Source organism: Mus caroli, unplaced genomic scaffold (assembly GCF_978045245.1).
Source record: "Mus caroli unplaced genomic scaffold, Mus_caroli_1 scaffold_16, whole genome shotgun sequence".
Classification (NCBI taxonomy): domain Eukaryota; kingdom Metazoa; phylum Chordata; class Mammalia; order Rodentia; family Muridae; genus Mus; species Mus caroli.
The window spans coordinates 59,895,114-59,918,875 of NW_028227271.1; the positions used below are offsets into that span (position 1 = coordinate 59,895,114).

The following is a 23,762-nucleotide window of genomic DNA, read 5'->3' on the forward strand; positions in this document are numbered from 1 at the left end:
GCATTTTGTTAGATCATTCTTGTAAGTGGAACTGACTTTAACCTATTGGCCTTAGAATAGGATAGATAGTCTGAATGATTTTTTTCAAGGTCAAATTCAGTATCTATTTCCTGTTAGAATCAGACCAAGAACTAAGATCTTCTAAGACCTAACTAAGCTAGTGATGTTTGAACATACTGCACTGTATTTGTATACAATAGGTCATACACAAAATATGCTCCTAGCTTTTCTATCTCAGCAATACCAGTTATGACTATAACTGCTAATAATGATAGCTGCCATCAAATGCTTGCTGACTAATGTAGACCTAATGTAAAACTTCATCTGTACTAATTATAAACATTGTCCTTTATACTAAACCCATGAGTTGATGTTTTTAGTTTTATTTCACAGGTGAAGAAACTGCTGCTGAAGTGAAAGATGTTGGACAATATATCCAACATTACCCCACTACTAAACAGCAAAAGAGTCACACTAGCTTTATTTTACCACAAATCCTTACATCTGTCCAAAATTTGAAAAGCATCAAAATTAGTCCCTGTACTTTATTCTTTCATAAAGAAAGACTAATTAATTTTAAACAGAATTTTATTATTTTTTTGACAATTCATATGGTGTATTTGTATTCTACTCACCTTCCACTCCTCCCCCTAACTCCCATCCCAGATCCATTCCTGCCTTCCCACAGCTCCTAACTTCATGTTTTGTTTTGTTTTTTTTTTTCAAATTTGCAAATAACCCACACAGACCAATTTGTGTTGCTCATATCTTCATGTCTATGGGGCCATCTACTGGAGCATGTTAATCTGGCCAAGAATTCATGTCTGGGGAGCTCAAAAGCCCCAGAGGAGAACCCAGTATTATTATGCTGCTAATGGACATAGTATCAAGCTGCTGTGTGCATTTATATATCTCTACCCATAGATCATGACTGCAGCTCCCAGATCTCACCAGATAAGTTTATTTGTGCAATAAACCCTCTCTTCAAACAATCCCTAGTAGCTTTTTTTGGTTCAGCCACTCTTTTCTTGTAAATAGTAATAAGGAGTTAAAACAATTAAAGATCAAGCTGTTACAAGCTCAAGACCATCATAGAAGAAAGGGGATGACTGTCCCAACAAAGGAAACATTCCCTTGGTTAATCTTGATTTCATAATCCCATCGATGTCCATTCATTTTTATGAAATGTCTTTTTTTAAATAATTTTTTTGATTTTTTTCTCCCCAAAACAGTTAAGAATTTGGTGTTTGTTGTTGTGAATGCATAATTAATAATTAATCTTTATATAATAATGTATATTTATTTATATGATAACAATACGAATATCTTAAGTATTACTAAAATAGCAGCAACCACACACTAAAGAGTATGCTGTGAATTATCCCAGTAAGGAAAATGAAACCACAATTTAAAAAGAGCAGAAATACATGGGATGTGTGTGATGCTTACATTTTCTGGCCTATGGCAATGTTTGTGTGTGTGTGTGTGTGTGTGTGTGTGTGTGTGTGTGTGTGTGTGTGTGTATGCATGTCTACACACTGACTGAATGTTTTTCTTGTTACCAATTCCACAAGTTTTCGTGTCAGAACTAAATAGGATTATAATATAAATAAGAAGATCTCACTCTTACCTGTACTGATATGTAGGTGGCATTTAAAACAACTCTTCTATAAGTGGGGCCTGTCATTCCTATCTCAGATTTATCTTCCATTTCTAGAACTCCCCAAATAATGAGTCTTTCCATTGGGGGTATATCCACATCAGCTACAATCCATGTTCCTAAAACAAAACAAAACAAAACAAAAAACAAACAAACAAACAAAAAAAACAAACAAACCAGTAAGAACCAGCACACTGACACTTAAGGCAAAATACTGGCAAGCCTAACAGCCAGTCTTGTCTTTGAAGTTCATGAATTCTTTCCACATAATGATTCCTATGGCTCACAAAAAGCATGATATTGTGGTTTTGTTGCTGATATTAGTGTTCTGTTTTGAAACAGTGTTATTATGTTTCTGAAATTGGCCTTGTACTCCTGTGCTAAAGCAATACCCTTTTCTTGGTCTTCTGAGCAATAAGGAAAACAGACACATGCCACCACACCCAGCTAATGTTATCATTAATACATTTAAATATACAGAAAACTGGAAGATTGTTTCATACCCAGACACAATAACGAAGCCCATGCCTTTACACTTACTTGCTTTTCCTCAATGTTGGATACTTAAAGATGGAGTCATAACTACTGCTACATCTGCTCTACTGCAACATCGACATTACCTAAATGCTAACATTTTACTTATGTATGTGTTTACCTTCAGGAATAATCACATTTGCTCCTGGGTGAGGTACAGTATAATTGTTCTCTGGGGATGATTGCCAGAAGGACTCATTGGACCATAAACTGGGAAAAAAAGTAATACTTCCATTAATAATCACCTCTGTATTTAATGAGTATTTCCTTAAGGCACAGCATTATATTAGATGTCTTAGGAATGGTAGAATATGAAATTGATATTAAATATTCTTACTAACTAGCCAAGTTAATATGTACAATTAGTAGTAGAAAACATATATAAACTATGTAATTTTTCTATTGAGCAAAATAATTTAAAAAATTTGACTACATTTCTTCTCATCAAATCCTTATTTTGATATATGACAGTTTATTAAACCAATTTAACTTAGAGATTTATAAATTACTCTGTTTTCTTATAAGATCTGACCATAGAAAATTTAAAATCAGTGCATCCTTTATCCATTTATGGGTCTCTAGCAAATATTTCTATCTCACAAAGTACATGATAAGGATGTATTTGGGTAAATTCTGTGAACAGAAGAACAGGGAACATAATGTCTGACTTGCCCAGAATTCAGTGAAGTTATGACCTGGACAGCAGCAGGGTGGGAATTTAGGGTAATGCAAAATGAAGACTGCATTAAATGGAAAAAGACATGGAGAGACCACTGGAAATAGAAGGCCTTACCCTTTATGTAATTATGCCTTCTAGAAACTACTTGCTAATGAAAATTTTCCTAAGGGATGTAATTACAAAGTTGATATCTTCTTGCTTGAAATGAGTAGCAATGAAATATAAGAGAGCCATTTACACACACTAATTAAAAAGTGATGATTCAAATGGCTAAAAAATAAAGAGCCATAAAACCTGATAAGATAGAAGGAAAAGATTTTAGCTGAAAGAATTAAAATCTGTGATCAGCTTTCCACAATCATGAGACTGTTAGCAAGTTTTATATATAAGTTGTATGAGCTGTCTCTATTTTTTTCCCCTGAAAAGTGGATTATAAATTTAGAGAAATGTGAGTGTAGATGTATCTTGTGAACTAAAAACCACTGAAGAAAGTCTATGCACTTGTAAGCGGCTGGTCGTTTCCTGGGAATTGGTTTTCTTGATGGTGGATGAACTGGAAAGCAGTCTTGGAGAACACAGCAGTAAGCTTGGAAATTAATAATCACATCCTTCACACCAGGATCTAGGGTCCCAGAGATGGGCTGGCTCTGAGGAAGGTCACTTCTCCCTGACACTGGAGCAAAATCAATATTGTTTTCAGTTAATATGCTAACATGGTGATTGAAGTACTCAACTGTATACAAAATCATTTTGGAAATATCATTTACTCTGAAACAGAAAGTAGGCATTGAGAAACTTCACCAAGAGAGAAAACATATTGAGATGAAGTATTAAGGAGAATGAGAAGTATCTTGACAAACATTAACACCTTAAGGGTTTAGAGAGGTAGCTGAGCAGTTAAGGGCATGGGTTACTCTTCCAGAGGACCTGATTTTATTCCCAGCATCCACATGACACCTCACAACTGTCTATAACTCCTTTTCTACATGGTACAGTACGCATATACAAACAAAACATAAAATAAACGTACACATATGCATGAAAAATAAAAATAGCTTAAATTTTAGTTTAAATTTATTTTTAAATAATTTTATTTTCTAAAACTAATTTTAAAAATTAGTGGACTGTATGTCAGTTGTCATTCTATTCATCTCTAATACTGTATAATAAAGTAGTCAGGACCTTGTGTAATTATATTAGTATCATCTTTAAAAAAACAAGTTTTCTAAATTAAAGGACTTTTATAGAATTCATTTTATGCTTAGGATTTTTACTCAACAAATATATATCAAGTTCTGGTAACACAGGATACAGTATATAGCATATTTCTACTGGGAAATTGTTCTCCTTAGGTAAATTTTTAGGTAAAAGATCACTTTGTGTAATAAATACATACCCAAGTAATAGAGAGTACTGGTGTTTGCTTCGAGATGCCAGTCACCATTCTTACTAGAATTCCAATTCAATGGGTTTGAGGAGCCATTCCTCATATCAACAACATTAAACATATCAGGATTTTGAGTGAAGTTATGAGATATAATTACATAGTCTTCTTCCTAAAATATTTGCAGAAAAGTATGGCTTGATTTATGCAAAAATATACTTTATATTATGACTCACTTTTAATCTCGTGTTATTAGCTGATGTAGAGTGTTGCAACCAAAGTTTGGTTCCAGTTTACCCTTCAATTGCCTTTTATGTTCTGTTTGACATTTTGCAGGTCTATGCCAACAATGCTAACTCTATCACTGAGGAAAGTAAAGAATCTCTCTCTCTCTCTATCACTGAGGAAAGTAAAGAATCTCTCTCTGGCTGGGCGTGGTGGTGCACGCCTTTAATCCCAGCACTCGGGAGGCAGAGGCAGGCGGATTTCTGAGTTCGAGGCCAGCCTGGGCTACAGAGTGAGTTCCAGGACAGCCACGACTACATAGAGAAACCCTGTCTCGAAAAGCCAAAAAAAAAAAAAAAAAAAGAATCTCTCTCCTTTCTCTTTCTCATTCTTCTTTTCTGTCTTTACACACACACACACACACGCACAGGCTCACACAGGTTGTGTAGTTTCTTCACTCACAAGTGCATATTAATATGTAAGTATTATGCATATGTAAATGTTTTTAAGGTATCTTCTCTATGTTATCTTAAGTATTTAGAATAGTGCTAGACAGGGTTTCTGGGACACATGAATATGTGCTATCAGTAGAAGAATGTAGAAGGGAACACCTCATCAAGATGCTGACTATAATTACTGGACACTGGAGAATTGAGGTCAGAGTATGGAATTTCTACAAACTTTTATTTCTTTCCAAAGATAATGCATATTTGCAAATATGTAGATAGAGAGATATAAAATATTATAGGATGTTATTTAATTCATGATACAAATAAACACAAAATACTTGGGATTCAATAAATTAAAGTTAGTACCATCGTAACAAGGACAAAAGAAGACAGAATAATAACATGGCAAAGAATTGCTTCCTTCTTAGATTTTGAATGAGTAGGTCATACAGACTACATCATAGGCCTTTAAAAAGATGGATTTGTGAAATGAAAGCATTCTAGCTAATAGGTTAAGGAACTGGCTTAATGGATAAGAGTGCTTAGTTTGGAATCACAATGACCTGAATTTAAATTCCAAGGCCTCATGAAAATGCCAGGTATGACCCACACACCTTTAACTCCATTGCATAATGGGAATACCTGAGGCTTTCTCCCTTCAGCAGAGCTCCAGGCTGAATGAGATAAACTAACTCAAGGAGATAAGGTGGAGACTGATAAAGACACAGATGTTCACATCTGTATACACATATGCACATATACCACACATACACAAACTCACAAACATGGACACACTTGCACACACACACACACACACACACACACACATACACACCCTCAGAAAAGAAAGAGAAGGGTTTGTGAGGATGACAGTGTAGGCTGCTGTTTGGATTTCTGTAGCTCTTTCTTTACCTTAAATCCATAGAATGTGGAAGTATATGATATGTTGGTTAAGTGCTCCACACCTTTAAAATACCAGTTAATGTGATTTGCATTTGGAATCAGAGCCATCCACCCTGACATATGGGTTAGTCGTTTCTTCTGAAAGGGAACAATGCTCGTGCCTGAAGGAAAACATAAAATAAGCAGCAACCATAAGCTCCACCTTCAAGAAATGCCTCTGTTTTTGAACAAATGAAAATACAAACACTGGCTCTGTCCGTGGCATTTTATTTTATTTTACTTTGGTTTTTCGAGATAGGGTTTCCCTGTGTAGTCCTGGCTCTCCTGGAACTCACGCTGTAGACCAGACAGGTTTTGAACTCAAAGATCCACCTCTATCTGTCTCTTAAGTGCTGGGATTAAACACGTGAGCCATCACACCTAGTTTGTCCATGGAATTTCTAGAAAGGGATTCTATTATGTTTAAAATGCCTTTAACTAAAAGCTCTTACTGTTTAATATTACATTTAACTGTGGTATAAAATGTCAACTATAGTATTATAATGGCTACAAGTGTACTTTAATATGATACTCTCTGATTATCTGGCTTATAGTGAATACTGTCCTTTCATTTTGTAGTTATTTTTGTTTTGTAATCATTTAAAATTTTGATGTTTATTTAAAGGAAAAAATTCATAAAACCCCAGCTTCAATTTTATTTATTTATTTATTTGTTTGTTTGTTTGTTTATTGGTTTATTTATTTACTTTTTAGGGGAGAAATGTAAGAATGCCTTTAATCAAATCTAAAATAACTGTACCATCATAATAAATGGTAGGGGTGGCACTGAATACTTGTCTCCCCTGAAGATCTTTCGTTCACAATGCTGTCTTGCTACCCTCTGCCTCTGGTTGTTCTGGGTCAGGGAAGAAGGAAGAAGATGAAAGAAAATCCATTCTTGTAACTGTCTCCCCAGAGGGGCGAATGGAGTCTGGGTGGTCTTGTGAGTCTGGGTGGTCTTGTGTCACCTTAATGAACAGGACAGTATCTATGAGTCAGCCTACTTGGCATAGCACTTTCTGACTATGGCTTTCTTCACCTTTCTTCACTTCCTTCTTTCAGGACCAGCTCAGCCATAGATTTTTAAGTATCAGATCAAGGCAATATTTGCTACATTATACTCTGATGGGAAAAAGGGTAACAAAATTCCAATATGTCACTGTGGGTTACATTAGCTAGACAGAGGTACTTTTACCATATTGAAAACATATTCAATATTCATATTACTGGTATATTTATATGCTATTGAAAGATCCTGACAGAATGTAAAAGGTCACAGAAGCCCTGAAATTTGGCAAAATAGATTTCATTGTTAGCAGAACTAGCTTCACTGATTTAGAAAAATAGAGGTGCACAATGCTCTGGCCGCTCCTAGAACCCATGTGTCTGCCAATGTTCTGACTGTTCCTTGAACCCAGGTGTGTGCCCACTGCTGCACCTCACTGCCAGGTGTTTGTGATATTGGTTGATGGGATAGAGTCAGAAAATCTCCCCAGCAACCACAGTCGGGGCCGATCCGGAGTTACTGCACCTTCATTGGATTCCTTCCTTGTTTCCCTCCCATACCCATTTCTTGAGAAATAAATCATTTTAGAATAGACATTGTTTAGATCTGGAAATCCCCTACTCCCTCCTTCTCCTTTCCCCCTCAAGGACCTATAAAAACTGGGACCCCTTTCCCCTCGGGGTCAACTCCTCTACCCCTGAATGGGATATGAGTCATCCCCAGAGCTCTGGCTTTCCCGAATAAAGCCTCATGTGGTTTGCATCAAGCTTGGTCTCTCGTGAGTTCTTGGAGGTCCGCTATTATCCTGAGACTTGAGTGAAGGTCTCCCTTCGGGGGTCTTTCACTATAAAATTACAAAACAATAAGCTACTATTGAAATACCACATATTTGTTTTAAATTATCAGTCCCTTTATCAATATAGTTAAGTGGAGAGTAGGGGATTTGAAAATACTGATGGCATATCAAACTACCCCCTTGAAATTATTTGTAATATGCTGAAGAAGAATGTTAAATTATGATACCAGGGAAAGACAGGAAAGTGCACTTTTGTTGAGAAAGTCCCTTCCTGTTGTACTAATCACTTATTACATGTTTGGATTCGACATTCACAGATACAGACTTAGTTATCAAGAAGCTGAATCATTTGGCCTTGACCAGAGAATATATACAATAACATTTGTAGATGTTATAAAGATTTTGTTTAGAAAATCCTTGATTCACTCATACTCTCACACATTTTCAGAATCTTCAGTTTATCATAACAGTCTGTGATATGTTGATGCATTAGACAGATATTTACTTTATATAGATAAGTTATAACTTATGATGGTTCAACTTAAGGAGTTTTGGAAGTTTTGGACTTTACATTGATATGTCATAAAAATAACAGTAATTACTATCCAATTAGTTACATCAGACTTCAAGCCACTATTATAAAATAGGCTTGTGTTAAATGCTTTTCTGAACTAGGGGCTAATGTAAATGTCTGTGAATGGATAAAGTAACCTAGACTGAGCCATCAGTCTGATTTAATAATCTCAGGCTTTTGTTGTAGTAATGGAGAGTTGTGTGACGGCATAACACACTGTAAGGAACTGCAGAGGCAGTGCCAGTGCGACAGCCAAAGATTTATGACATAGGAGAAGCAAACTCACAAGTTCTGTTTGGCTGAAAAATTGCATATGGATTGTAATTACTTCAAGCCAGTCAGGCAGTAATGCCAACAACAGCCAGTGTATAAGGACAATTTTATTACTGTTACAAATCAACAGTCCCTGGGACTTCATATGTATCTGTTGACCCATCCCACTCATCAGTGAGCATAAAAAAAGTTTGTCTTCACTGTGAGTGGCCTCAATATATCTGTACAGCCTTGTTTCGACAGCTATGCCAAGTTTCCAGCTCTTTGTAATAATATCATCTGGTAATTCATCAATCAACATATGTATGTATGTTGTATGTACGTATGTATGTATGTACATGTGTATGTATCTCTCAAGTACTCACCTTGAATAACTGGTTTCCTGCCTGGAATATGATTGGCATAAATGTGTATTTTGCAATATTCAGAACACCATGAAGTAACCCAAGAAAATGATAACAAGAAATTAGGAAAACATTGAAACTCATGTCTTAAACTGTCAGAATTCACTTACCAAAAGAGTCTGAGAGAACCACATCTTTTTCAAGTAAAGATACCGGGGAAGGCTTGTTGAAAGCTAGCCGGTGGAAGCTGACAGAGGCATCACAGATGGAGCCAGGAAAACCAATGCTCCATGCAGGCTCTTGAGTGCAGTGTGAAGGGTCCAGTAAGGAGCTGTATGGAACGACAGTGTGCCCTGTGTGCCCTGGGGAAGGGACAGAAACAACATGATGCCAGTTTTATATAAGAAAAGTAATAAACCTGACCTACAGTGCACATAGATCCTGGGACTACAATATTACCAACGAAGTCTACAAACTGGCGGAGGTTGTTGCTTGCAAGCGATGAAGATACATGTGTTTTACAGTAGACTTTTCTGTCAAGGGACTCACAACAAATGTATTTGAAACACAAGACCTGAAACATCCATGAGAGTCAAAACGATGGAAAGCAGTACAAATAACTTGATTCAGGATTCACAGAAAGATTCAAATCTGCTTAAGACCATGTGCTTTTAAACAAATACAGGCTTAGTTACTAAAGAACGTCTCAGACTGGCTCTGTGATCACTGGGGAGAGAACAAATCGTTAGGAAGGATTTAGGGATCTAAGGACCATGCCTCCCCGACACTAAGCAAGGTAATTGTCCACTCGTAAGTAAAATTTTAAACCTACACTAAGTTAGTGAATACAAATCCTCAGAACTTTAGTGAGAAGCACTACAGTCTCCCTCCTGAAAACCACAATTAGAATAGGAGACAGAAGCCATCAGCTGGAGCTGAGAACTCAGACGTTGAAAAGGATGTTATCTCATCTTTCAAAGAGACTTTCAGGATTTAGCCACTAAGATCTCTAGGTTTACATGTCAGTTGATTCCTGAAAATGTGTTATCAAGTAACAAATCTACACAAGCATCCTATCCTGTTTAGACAAGTCCATTATTAACAATTTGTAGAGATAAAAACCTTTAGAAATTATAGGTATTTATAGAAAATGTGACATATTTTGAATTAAATGACCTGAGACTTACAATGATAAGAAACCTATGATATATATTGATTTGTCTAGGTTTAACATTTTATTTAAAAATTTAATAAATTTTATTATTAAAAAAAACTTGCAAAAAATCTCATTCACTAAATGTAGCCAGATCCAACACCCATACAACTCAATGAACTTTGATGCAGTTAGAATAGCCACTCTGAAGCTATGGAGATGCACATTAAATTTTACACTTCAAATTATATATTATCAAATATATCTTTATGCATTCATCCACCAAAACCAAAAATCCACAACAGAGCTAGAACTAGAAAAAAAAACCAACATTATATCCTCTATCATAATTCTTGTCTATTGAACACATTTTAAAACAAATATAAATTTAGACATTAAATTACAAAGGAGCTGATAGCACCTTGTCACTCCTTTTAAAAAGTATTGTAGGCAGATGTGGGAGTACTTGAGAGGCAGAGGCAGATGGATCTCTGAGTTCGAGGCCAGCTTGGTCTTGAAAGTAAGTTCCAGGACAGCCAGGACTACACAGAGAAACCCAGGTCTCGAAAACAAAAGAAAGAACAGGGCATCAAATGGCGGGGGCAGGGGGGGGGCATCCCATAGTCACACCTCTGACCCATAATTGTTCCTGTCTGAAAGAATTACAGGGATAGAAATGGAGAGGAACCCGAGGAAAAGAAGGTCCAGCAACAGGCCCAAAGTGGGATCCAGCTCAAGGGGAGGTCCCAAGGTCTGACACTATTATTGAGATTATGGAGTGCTTACAAAAAGGGACCTAGCATGACCACACCCTGGAAGACCTAACAAGCAGCTGAAAGAGTCAGATGCAGATATTTGTATCCAGTCAATGGACAGAAGCACCTGACCCCTGTTGTTGAATTAGGGAAGACTAAAAGAAGCTGAGGAGAAGGGCGACCCTGTAGGAGGACCAGCAGTCTAATTAATGTGGACCCCCGAGATCTCTCAAACACTGGACCACCAAGCAGGCATTATACACTAACTGATATGAGGCCCCCAACACACATATAGCAAAGAACTACTGGGTCTGGGTTCAATCAAAGATGATACACCTAATCCTCAAAAGACTGGAGGCCCCAGGGAGTTTAGAGATCAGGTGAGGTCAGAGGTGGGGACATTCACATTGAGACAGGGGTTGGGGAGGAGGTATGAGATATGGAACAGTCGAAGGGCAGACGGGGGTGGTGGTGAGATAAAATATGGAGTGTAAATAAATAAATAAACTAAAAAAGAAAACAAAAGAAAGAAGAAAGAGAGAAAGAGAGAAGGAAGGAAAGAAAGAGAGAGAGAAAGAGAGAAAGAAAGGAAGGAAGAAAGAAAAGGAAGGTGTTCTATATTCTAGTAAGGATATATTCTGCCTGCATGATTTATAGAGACGGAATTTATATATATTTGTATGAAATGTGACTGAGTCCACAACTTGGCAATTATGAAAACAAATTTTTATCTTAATGTAAAGTGATGGCAGAATGGTGGCATCTAACATCAAAATGGCAGTGAGCAGTGTCTCTGTATATGTTCCACAAAACTACCGTTAATTCGAAATCAAATTGTTAATGAAATAGATAAAAGGATATGTTTGGAGGCTGCTTCTGACAGTTTGGAGCTCTTTTAAAAAAGAGGGAGAAGGAGGAGGAGGAGGAGGAGGAAGAGGAATGCCTTTGGCTTTCCTTTCATTTTCAAATCAGAAGGTATATTTACTGCTGGAATACAATCTGTGATACTGGTGAATCAGCCTTAACCATTCAAATACATGTAAACATATATTTGGATTTTCAAGACAGGGTTTTTTTCTATAGCCTTCGCTGTCCTGAAACTCACTGTGCAGACCAGGTTGGCCTTGAACTCATAGAGAACCATCTGCCTCTGCCTCCCAAATGCTGGGATTAAATGCATGTGTCACCACTGTCTTAAATGTATTGTTGGTAATTTTTTAAATCACAGATTAGAGAATATTACCTGTTAGTGAGCCGTCAATGTCAATCAGTACTGCTTCGTGTTCCCAACGAAAACCAGCCTTATTGGGTGCATGAAAATACCGGATGCCAACAAACTTAGCGCTCCAGCCTCCACATCTGTCATTACACACCCCAGTGATTGATGTTACTCCTAAAGCCACACAGGCATGGCGGTCAAAATTCATAAAGTGTACAGACGACACAGTCAGGCCTTGACTAAATGGGAGAACCAGGCCTTTTGAGGTGCAAAATGTGGGTCCCATTCCCAGCTCATCAAGATGACCAACGATTTTGGCATTTTTAATCACAGCTCCACTGCTTTCCCCCCATCCCCCAACATAGGGAGCCAGGATCCTCTTGGTCTCAATGCCAGCCTCATTGTTGTTCACCATCACAAAGTTGTGGAACTGCAGGGCCCCTCCGTTCACCCATTCAGCTCCTTTTTGACAGTTCCACACAGTGAGTGAGTTAAAGACGGCAGGCACTGGCACTGTAGAGGTGCAAGATCCTGTTTGCATGGGGAAATACTCTTCAAAAATCCACAGTCCAAACCACCCCTGAGAATGAACAGTATTGTTAAAGAATTCTCCAAGCGGAATTCGTTTTTGGCAAATGTTTCTGTCAAAAGATGGGCCATCAGGGTGGTCATTCATTCTGTACCAAAAGCCAAAGTGAGTGCCCCCAGCAGCCGCATTATGTCGAATGGTGTTGTTAGGGTTGGTTACCCAAAATGCAGCTGGGGTCACATCATCATTCAGTAGACTGGTACTTTGCTGTACAAAGACTGCCAGATTATATTGCAGAATGTTGCCATGTTCAATACCATCTTCTATGAAAAATGCTCCTCCTTTTATATCATATATAATATTCCTCTCCACAAGAAGGTGATGTGTATTGTGGATTGTAATAGCTCTGTTGTATGATTGATGAATTGCACAGCCTTTCACATACGATTTGAACTGTAAATCTCCAAGCAGGTGCCAATGTATTGGGTATCGTCCTAAACGGAAAGACTGACCAGCATGGAACACCTGTCAGGCCAGAAATAAGAACTGTTCAGTTATTTCCTGTTTCAAAGCAATCTCCAATTTCATATTAAGACACGAATATGCTTACATTAATATCCTCCACGTTATTCATGTTGTTATTTGAAAGTACTATTTTATTCTGAATACAATCTTTTATATAATGCAATTCAGTTGACAATACTTGTTAGGGAATGAATGAGTGGGGCACATAAGTGAAGTAAGAAATAAATAAGCAAACCTATTGTTGCAAGGTAGCTGTGCCTGCTACTATATACTCAATGCCATCTTTGACTCTTTTGTGTTTTGCCTCTTCTCTAAAAGTAAACTGTTTCGTTTAATAAAATGAAACTCTCTTTATGACTCAATTTTTCTATATAACACAATAATGCTATGCAAATGTCTTCTTTTTCCTGACCTTTCGATTCCCGTAAGTAAGAAATGCTTTGGGAGATTTATCAGGTACTGCACACCATAGTGTTTTATATGCAAGGTCACAGTCTTCACCATGATCATGAAGGGAGGTTGCCACTGACATAACCTCCCAGATGAAAAAACTGTAAGCAGCCCAAGGGCCTTGTTCACACTTGCAAAGCTCCTTGTCAATCCAAGTGGGTGTGGCGCCTGAGTCCTGATTAAAGCATATTAGTAACAATTCTGCTGTGTTCCTCCAAACCTATAATCTAGTTATCTAATATTTAAGATGCTGACATGTGTGAATCAACATAATCCATTTATCTAAGAAAAGAAAATATTATAAAGCCATTACTAGGTTTTGAATTGTGTGTCTGGATGGACATCATTAATGCTTTTTAAAAATACAGAATCAAATATTTGGAATGATCAAATGAGTGAATATTTGACTGCATTAAAACTGTTCATTTATCAGTCTGCTATCCAATTGGAAGTAGAGTATGGCAAACAGCAGGAGTTCAATCCATAGTCACTGTATGACACCTCGGTGTTTTAACAATAACTTTCCTTACCTCTACGTATTCTATTCTTCCAGTTACCATGTCAGCCCCAGGTAAAGGAGCATGCAACATAATACAGCCTCCAAACTGGTCACTTCCCATTTCTTCTCCAAACTTTCCTTGAAGGCATGTCTGTGTAGCAAATTCTCCTTAAAAATATTTTAAAATATTTAAAGTTATTTAAGACCTTACAGCAATAATCATGTTAAATTTTTTCATTATAGTCATTTCATTTCTCTTTATTCACATATATTCAACTTTGTTCTAGAACATAGTTATTATGTGTTCATATCTTATTTCTAGATAATAAGAAAGGTAAATAATGTATCTTGTTTTTCTTTGCATATTCTAAGGCATTTTTTAGAGATAGTACTAAATAATATTTGAATTGTTGGGTGAATAATGATAATAGTATTTTGTATATTATTTCTGAAGCTTCCACTTCAAATTGGGAATTAACATAATGCAAAATTATGCTTGTATAGCACTAGAGTCTGACAGCCTAATTTGCATAGCAGGAAGTACTCTCATTTTAAACAGCTTGAGACTTGCTTTCATATCCACTCTGAGGCTTGATGCAGATAAAATGACATCAGAAAATAGGTCATTTAAAATAAAATACAAAGACCTTATGCTTATCTTTAAAGAAAAAGCTATTAACTATCTTGTGTCTGTTATTATTTAGCTACTTACTAATGATTACAAAAATATGGAGATAACTTGTCAAAAGACATTCTGCTTTATAGTGTAAACACATCATTAAGATGCATCAGTATCCAATAATTCTCTACTGTGTGTCCAGGGCCTTTCACTAACTCATTCCCTTGAACTTCATCAAAGCTGTTGACTTATTTCTGGCCAATGGCACATAAACAGAAGCAAAATACATCATTTCAGAACCTTTGCAGTTAATTGGTGGTTTGACTCTCTAGTCATCGTATCTTTGCTTCAGGGATTATGAAAACCCATATTGAGACAAAGCCTACACCAGTCTGAATTCTGAAACGATTATAATGGAAAGAACCTCCCGTTGACCCACATTAGACTAGACAGATGGAGCATGGATAAGAAGTATCCTTTGTCATTGAAAGTCATGGATATTTTTGGCTTGTTGAATAATGGTACATAGTATAATTCTGTGGCTTGTAAACTAGTGATGATTTTGTTTCCAGATAATACTATTATAACATCTGGAATACTCTTACAACATTTGGTTGACACACTAATGGGAATGTTTGGCTAGTTCAGGTCAGGCATATTGCAAAATATCCTGTAGTACATAGAACAGAAGCTCATGCAAAGAATGATATGGGACAAAATTTCAAAGGCATTGCTACTGTCATAGCATGCCTATCTTAAAACTTACAGATCTATATATCCACACACGTATCTCTTTATCTTCTCATATATCCATGTTCTGTCTAGTTACCATTGCCCATGAACTATTTACCACAATTCTATCTACAATGAAAGTACTCTCATATATACTACAGATTTTGAAAAATACAAAAAGCATTGTTAAAGATTTGCTAAATAGAAACATCAAATACTGTATTTTGAAACTCTACATTTTCTTGGTAAATATAAGTGATGTAGTTTCAGGGTGACATGTGAAGCTGTAGTTATCAAGGACTTCAAAATAAAGAACTCTAAGAATAGAAGAGTAATAAGAAATCACAAGAACTTCAAACACACTCACTTCTTCCACTTTGGTGTCAGCATTGATTGTTTTACTCATTATATTGCAAATACTATCAAGCCATCAGTGTCTGCAAGCTTAATATCTACATACATTTTAAAGTTGAAAATAAAATAGTACAGTTCAATATAGCCCAAAATGTTTTGAAAAACTGGAATGATCACCGTCAGCCACATGCTGGTTGCTAAAAGTACCTGTGTCAAATCCATCGGGACATGATGGAATCTTGTCATTCCACTCCACATTATCAGACCCTCTTATTAAAATATTTCTTGTAAGAATTCCAACTTCTGCCCTGGCTTCAAACACAGTTCCGTCAGGAAGTGTGGTGGTAATTCCCAAGTGTGTGTAGCTGAGTGGCCTAGTTAAAGTTATGCGCATTCCATCCGCGGACACTGAGGCGATGGTCCGCTTCTCATTCTCTGCTTGGCTGTGTCTGGAAAATTTTAAGAGAAAGAAAGTTGCCTTACACATTTGCCATATTTGGTTTACACATTTGAATGCTTCAGTCATAAAATTAGGTGCTTTTGAAAAATGCCATGCCATATTCTGAAGAGATATTTGAGAAAAATGTTTTATATGTAGAGTAAGTTTGATGACTCATTTTAAACCGGAGTGTTAGATTTGTTCAGAGCCTGCAAAAGTAATCATTTATAGCTTTAAGTATCATCCCCTGAGGTTCTTAAATGAGAGTGACTTTGTAGTCGCAGTAATGACTGAAAATAGCTTCAGAGGGAAGGATTGTGCTACTGGCATCCATCCAGTGGACAGAGGCCAGAGATGTTTCTAAGCATCCTGTAAGACATACATAATAGCTTCCTACAACAATAATCTAGTTTAAGGTATCAATCATGGCAAAGTAGAGACTCTTACAACGGAAAGCCATTAGAAATTTCTAAGCAGAGAATTTATTCAGTTGTCATTTATCTTCTTTTTTTCTTTATTTTCTTTTTTTTTGGGGGGGGTTAGTTTTTTTTGAGACATGGTTTCTCTGTGTAGCCCTGGCTGTCCTGGAACTCACTCTGTAGACCAGGCTGGTCTCAAACTCAGAAATCTGCCTGCCTCTGTCTCCTGAGAGCTGGGATTAAAGGCATGCGCCACTACCGCCTGGTCATTTATTTTCTAATATATTCAAGTTTCCACCCACAGTGACTCTTGCTGATTTTATGATGTACACATTCTTATAATTAATTATTTTAAGAATATTGGGATCAGGCTTGCTTTCTAGTGTGCCAGGTGTGCTATGACATTAGTGATGCCACATGCTTATTAAGCACTTTTTAGAGGTACATATTGCTATTGTGCCTATCGCCTCATAGTGTCTTCACAGTAGTTGTGTGACTAATGAAGTGATAGCCTTGCAATTCTATGGAAACAGAAAGCCACCAAGTAATGGCCATGGTGAGTATTACTGCTAAAAGTGGACAAAGCCTGATCCCCATAAAATAATCATTTCCTTTATTTAGCATTAAAAATTTTTAATTATTTTATTTAATTAAAATATAACATCATTCTACCCCTCTTTTTAATATATTCCTCCCATATCTGACTCTAATTCATGCGTCCTTAAACCAGCTCTATTCTAAATTGTAAAGTTTCTCTTTCATTGCACATAGAAAGGCTATAAATAAGGATTTCCCATTTTATTACCAAGCCTAGTGACTTTCCTCCTTCTGTATTTTGTCATTATATAATTTAAATTTCTTTCTGTGGGGGGTGATAAATGAGTACTTCCAAAGCTAAATTTGCAAGTATATATTTATCTCTCTCTAACATCTGCAACCCTATTTTTAACTTGAAAACTGGCATCTTGCATGTTAATTTTTAAATTCAGTCACGGGTTTGGCAGATCTGTTTCTTGTCATAATTACTCTTTGTTTCCTGATAAACGTGACCACATGTAATCTAAATGTCTGTAATTTGAACATGAAGCTAGACCAATGTGCCTCTCGTCTTTTGCTCTTTGATATTCTTTGGGCAGTGATACTAGATCTTAATCTATTAATTGCTAGGATATGTAACTCAACAGAAGTTAAGGTGTATACGTAGTTTCAGCTGTGACATGCCAGGCATCTAGAAAGTTCTGCCAGCTTAGTCTCATTGTATACCGATTTCTTCTCCTTTTACTCTATCTCAACTTCCAGCTTTGCTCTGGGAGAAACTCTGCCGAGCATGGAAGATGAGGGGATTCTGCCTGCTGCTCAGCCATGTCCTCTGGTGACCCCAGACAAAGACGCTCATTCACACAAATGTGTTTAGCTAAAGCCCCAAGTCTGATGTTTTCAAATGACTTTTAATAGCAGAATACTTCTTTCTAGTGAAATCTTACTGAAGAACCTAATCATGTAAAAGAAAGCATTTTACTGCTACATATTGTTTTACTATGGTTCATATTTAGTCTTGTTCTTATAACAAATTCAGTCACTGGAAACTCAACACACACTGGTGATCAGACAGAAGCTAACATCTGACCGACATGCATTTGACTGCTTATACTCACCTTTTCTGTTTGTTTTTGTTTTTTTGTTTTTGTTTTGTTTTTATGAGACAGGTTTCTTTGTCTGTTTGTTTGTTTGTTTGTTTGTTTGTTTGTTTGTTTGTTTTTCTGTGTAGCCCTTGATGTCCAGGGACTCACTCTGTAGACCATGCTAGCCTGGAACTCACAGATATTCTACCTCTGCCTTCCAAGTGCTGGGATTAAAGATGTATATTGCCACCACCACACAGCTTCTTTATTGGTGTTTACCAAATGCTTCAAGTTCAAATAAAAATGGTTTGAGAAATCCCATCATCCTGCTTTTACATAGATTTAAAAAATCTGTAACTCAAATAAATCAACATCCTCTGATACCTGTGTCCTGTGCTTGCGATCACAATGTTATCTCCTGCCTTCCATGTTACTGCTTCTTGTACAGTTAAAGTCCATTCTCCTGCATTTGCAGTATGGGTCAAGCGGGTCCAGACCACAGGAATAGGCAGACCTGAAAGCCACATATAAACCAAGCATCTCTTCAGAAGAGTATTCTTGGTTACTAAGTGCATTCTGAATTTAAATTACGTCAGTTTGGGGAAGATTCATTTTATTTTTGTTTTACCACTTATCTCAAAAGAGAAAGATGAAAAAAATTCTTGTTTTAGAAAATGAGTAATCAGGTTAATAGTAATCTATGCCCATAATAATGTATGAATCTATGAAATTAGTAAAACAGCTTAAGCTAAATCATATACATTTTTTTCTAAGAAATTACAGTAGGATATTTTATTTAGTGCCACATGGGGCATCTAAGGCCACAGTATTCCTGTTCATAGCATTCTGTATCCACAAAAGGCTACAATTATCAGCAGGTAGAAGACATCAGTGCAAAAATGACTCAGTTCATGTTTAAACAATGTTGCCTTATCACCTCAAACATGATCAAACTACATTATTTGATGTCAACTTCCTGAACTACAGCTATACGAATGTACAATTATAAATTTGTCTTTACATTTTAGAAATATTCTGGTTAAAAAAAAGTAAAAATGAAGAAATTACCATCTTCCAAATCCAAAATTAGTGCCTTTTCAGACAGTAAGAAATGAATAGATCGCATACGTAAGGAAAAAGCAAATGGTACCAATAGTGTTTGGTTGTTCACAGACATAGCTGTCAGAAGGGTATGAAATGGCCTAGAAGGAAGGCATGACCTTCCTTCAGAGACTTGCTTCTGTGTGTAACTTTCTAGACTAAGGTGTGGAGTTAGAAAGAAAGAAAGACTATCCAAAGATAGGAGAAGACTGGCAAGTTTATATCCAAGTGCCTTTAGCCTACCGTGAAGATCCAGTGTGCCCTCACGCACTCCCAATGTCTTAGCTCCATATACAGGGAGCTCAGGAGATCTAAGATGCCCATGAAGAGTAATGACAGCCCGGTGTTGGAACGGGGATGCTTCTGTCCCAATCTGAAAGAATTCATAGATCTTGTACAGAAAATTAAAACTCAGAATTCACTATTTTTATTTTGCAAAAATAATTATTTTTCCTTTTCTTCCCCATTTGAGAATCGTCTAGTCATCCGCATCACTCTTTCTCAATGTAAGCCTTTAATTTTTGTGTGTAGCTGTTTTCAAATACCTGTAGGTGCATGTCTATGCTGTTGTCACTAGGAAAACATCACTATAAAAAAGAGTGCAGCTTATGTACCTTTTAAACACTGTTACCTCAGTGGCCAGCACATGATTAAACCTGAGGTTTCTACATGTTAAGACTAGAAGATGACCTCCAGTGTTGTTCCTCCGTTTGTGTCTACTTTTTCTTGTTGTGCTATCTTGCTAGCTCCCTCCAACCCTAAGACTTGAGTTTTCTAATAGGTCAATCAGTATACAACAGCTGACCTTCTGAAATAACCTGGTGATTGACACAGGAAGTTTTCTTTGTACTTTAAATTCGACAATACACCATTTTTCTCAGGGCCAAGAAGTGGGAGTGTGGGGGAGGAGGGGAGTGGGGGGGGGAGGGAATGGGGGACTTTTGGGGTAGCATTGGAAATGTAAATGAAGAAAATAGCTAATTAAAATAAAAAAATTTAAAAAATACAAGAATATGCTGAGAATCTCCTGTGAGGTTATAACATTAATAAAATCAACTGAAACAAAGATAACTTCAGAATAATTTGGTAGAATTAACTATTAGCTTTACACGTAATATTTTAAATAATAAAATTAAGTGAAGGTATTGTTTCCCATACCTGAAGAACACCCCCATCTGTGATTAGGATATTTTCTGCCTGGAGTTCAATATCAGCTTCATCAAATATCAGAGTCCCACCTGTGAACCACATAATTTTAATGCGTTTCAGGACCCCAAGAGTTGACAGCAAAAGAAAGTCTAGGGTAAACTGCTTTGCAATAACAACTTGCTATTTTAGTTATCATTAAACAGTGCAACTACATAGATTAAGGTCATAAAACAGGTCTTTAAAATATAAATTAAGAAGAGAGACAGTCATCTTTATAAAAATCATTGTGATGTCAACATTAGTCATCATCTTTTAAAAAATAGCTCTGAAAGTTTTACTAGTTTGTGCCATAGCAATAGCTAGGCTAGCATCATTAGGACTACACTAAGATACCTTTTTATAACATTGATGCCAACTTGAAGATATTACAACTTTACCTATGATCTAATTCTTTAATGACTTCAAATAACAAATATTTTTATAATTGTAGAAGCTAAAAAAAATCATAAAATTACAGAAGTCTTTAGGCGCATAAGACCATTCTGACAAAGTTTATTCACAAAAGTTCCAAGCACTTTATTATTAATTCTTTTATGTATAATTGGAATTGTTGTGCTTATTCAATTCTTATAGTACATAAAGAATACCAAAAAATAGAGAGAACCCAGATTCCAACTGAAGGCAGGTCCGTGGGCAAAAGAGAGGAGAACTGTAGTCAGTTTCTAGTTAGAGACCAGATCTTGGGTTTAGACTCCATCTTAGAGAACCTGACCTAAGGTTGAACTCTCTAGCACCAGTTTCCAGGTTACTCCCAGCAAAGCTGTGTCTAGTTACCAGTTTCCAGGTTACAAGCTTGTCCCTGGCACTTCACTTCATAACAACTACCAATCAGGAGGAAAGCAGAAGTTACGTTTATGGTTTGGCTCCCACCACCAGCCAATTATTTTAAAGGACAACAAAATTCCATAAGACTCCCCTTGCCCCCACTAATTAGATGCATGCCAGGCTAGAAACCACTTTGCCTGCTTGCCATTTCCTATAAAATCTTGTCCCACTGATGGCTTGAATAAAGACCCTAATGCAATTAAATGAGAAAGAGCTCTTTGGTGGTCTTTTGGGGTTCACAAAACGGGCACAATACTAGGGCAGTCTGGGATTGTTAGGATTGGCTTGAGCAAACTGCTAAAATTTTGTAACCTGTGGGATCCACTATCTCAGTATTTTTGACATGGGAAATGATGTTATTTTAATTGATTAAATGTAAGGACACGGAGATGTTCACCATCCTCCCTTGTTATCACTGAAAAAAAAAAAAAAACAACTTCATGAAACAAAGTTTAAAGAATGTTTTTGGAAACACACCAAATAATATAATCACAAACAGATTTTAAAAACCTAATTCAAAGATAATGCTCATAATCAAGGCTTTTGATTAAATTAATTTGATGGAAATAATCAGCAGAGTCTAATATAGAGATTTTTACAATTTTACCTTGAATGAGTAACATTTTCAGAATAGGAGTACTTTGGTCCAGCAGAATTATCTGCCCTTTTGTAATAACTGCAAGTGATCCTTCCTCTGGTGGCGGATTTCCTCCCCATGAGGAGTTGGCAGACCAAACATCGGCATATAAGAAGTCAGCATTCTCCTGTAATAGAGTGCAAGAAGACATAAAGTTCAGAGAATTTATCAGAAAATGTCTCAAGGAAAGAAAATCTGAAACAGGATATACTTATCTAAATAATAAAATGAAACTCAACTTTAGGATGTTATAGATGTCAATTATTTCATAACAATAACAAAGTTAAAATCCATTATTAATTATTCCACAGATAGAATATTAAAATATAAAGTAAAACATGAAGAATAAAGAACAAAAATGTGCACTGCTTAAGTTTAGTACAGGTACAGTTCAATTATCTGCTAGAGATGCTCAAACAAGATATCGACTAGTAATTACACCACCTCCAGCACGCTAGATTTTTATTGCTGTGGTGATTATACTTAACGGTCATTACCAATTTGGCCAGGCCGATGTTTTTGATGTTGACATGAACTGGAGCCCACCCTGAAGGAGCATGAGCACTTGTCATGCAGACGATATGTGTCTTGTTGGAATATTGGATATCACATTTGCTGTTGCCTACGAAGACTTGAACATCCTGTGTGTTTTCACTGTAAAGGAAGAAAATGTTGACAATAATGCTTACCTTAAATTTCTATTTCACATATTAGAAGCTCTGCGTTCATAAGTTACTGGAAAAGCAGTCGTTTTTGTGAAATACCCTAGGGTTTATCAAAGTGCAGGCTGATACAATATTAAGATTCAGAAATATTTGTTGAAAAAAAGTAAAGAAAGGCTTTAAGAAGTCAGGGAATAGAAATGTACAAACCAGCAAGTGTTCCAACATTAAAGGAAAGGCTGCTTGGGTTCAAGGGATCACAATCTTTTATGGTCTCCAATAGTTACATTTTGCAAAGTATAAAACTTGCTCATGGATTTTTCTTTCCGCTTTGAAACATTTTGAGCACAGTCACAAGCCTTAGAATTTAACCCCTACTTGAAATGTATGCTCAGAATATCTGTAAGAACTTGAGAAATTAATGAAGCCTTCCATGCTTTAAAGTGTTGATGTCAGCTTTGTTCACTGAAGAAAGAGGGCAGTGTAGCTAAGTCATAGGATTGGAAAAAGACCCTGGCTGGTTGAAAAGGAATGGGTTTGATGAGGGAATAGATGTTTCTTTAGACAAATGAAACAAGGTATGATCAGAGATGAGCTGATGGGGAGGCCATAACAAATGATTTATGTTTGTGAACTTATTGATAGATTTGGGGCAAATCATTCTGTCTCTTTCACCTTAACTCCTGAACATGATGTGGGATAAAAACACCTTATATGGCAAAGAAGGAAACTTCTGTGGGCAGGAAGGTCCCTAGAACAGAGTTTGTATTCAGTTAGTGTTAGTACTATTTTTTAGCTCAAGCATGGCTTACAAACAGAGAAGGTCCACACTACCAGATTGTACTTGATTACTGTGAGGCACAGAAGAGAGCAAGTACAACACCTTGCATCTAGCACATTGATGTGTACCTGTGTTAAGACCGTACCTGAATCCAGATCCTGTGACTGTAAGCCTGGTGCCCCCAGCAGTGCTGCCTCTCCTGGGAGATACTTCAGTGATGAGGGGAGTCAGGGACAAGGTATATGTAAATAGCTTCATGGAATGAGATGAGTCTTTCCCGTTGACCACATTCACTCCACAGACTTGATCAAGTCCCTGGCCTATGAGAAGTAGGGAGTCAGATTGAGAAGAGTTCTGCCATCAGGT

General features: G+C 36.7%; 1 protein-coding gene across 1 annotated transcript in view; it reads right to left on the reverse strand.

The window, feature by feature from the left end:
* Positions 1-23,762, reverse strand: part of Pkhd1l1 (PKHD1 like 1) — a 140,204-nt gene that overhangs the window by 45,937 nt on the left and 70,505 nt on the right. The window contains exons 41-55 of the mRNA XM_085831797.1: positions 23,542-23,716; positions 22,451-22,607; positions 21,924-22,080; positions 20,441-20,520; positions 19,526-19,655; positions 18,566-18,695; positions 15,909-16,150; positions 14,028-14,164; positions 12,018-13,047; positions 9,037-9,228; positions 5,844-5,995; positions 4,270-4,429; positions 3,375-3,546; positions 2,316-2,404; positions 1,631-1,779 (exon numbers count right to left, since the gene is read on the reverse strand). Of these exons, the coding sequence (XP_085687923.1) occupies positions 1,631-1,779; positions 2,316-2,404; positions 3,375-3,546; positions 4,270-4,429; positions 5,844-5,995; positions 9,037-9,228; positions 12,018-13,047; positions 14,028-14,164; positions 15,909-16,150; positions 18,566-18,695; positions 19,526-19,655; positions 20,441-20,520; positions 21,924-22,080; positions 22,451-22,607; positions 23,542-23,716 (3,152 nt within the window). The remainder of the gene's footprint in view (positions 1-1,630; positions 1,780-2,315; positions 2,405-3,374; positions 3,547-4,269; positions 4,430-5,843; positions 5,996-9,036; positions 9,229-12,017; positions 13,048-14,027; positions 14,165-15,908; positions 16,151-18,565; positions 18,696-19,525; positions 19,656-20,440; positions 20,521-21,923; positions 22,081-22,450; positions 22,608-23,541; positions 23,717-23,762) is intronic.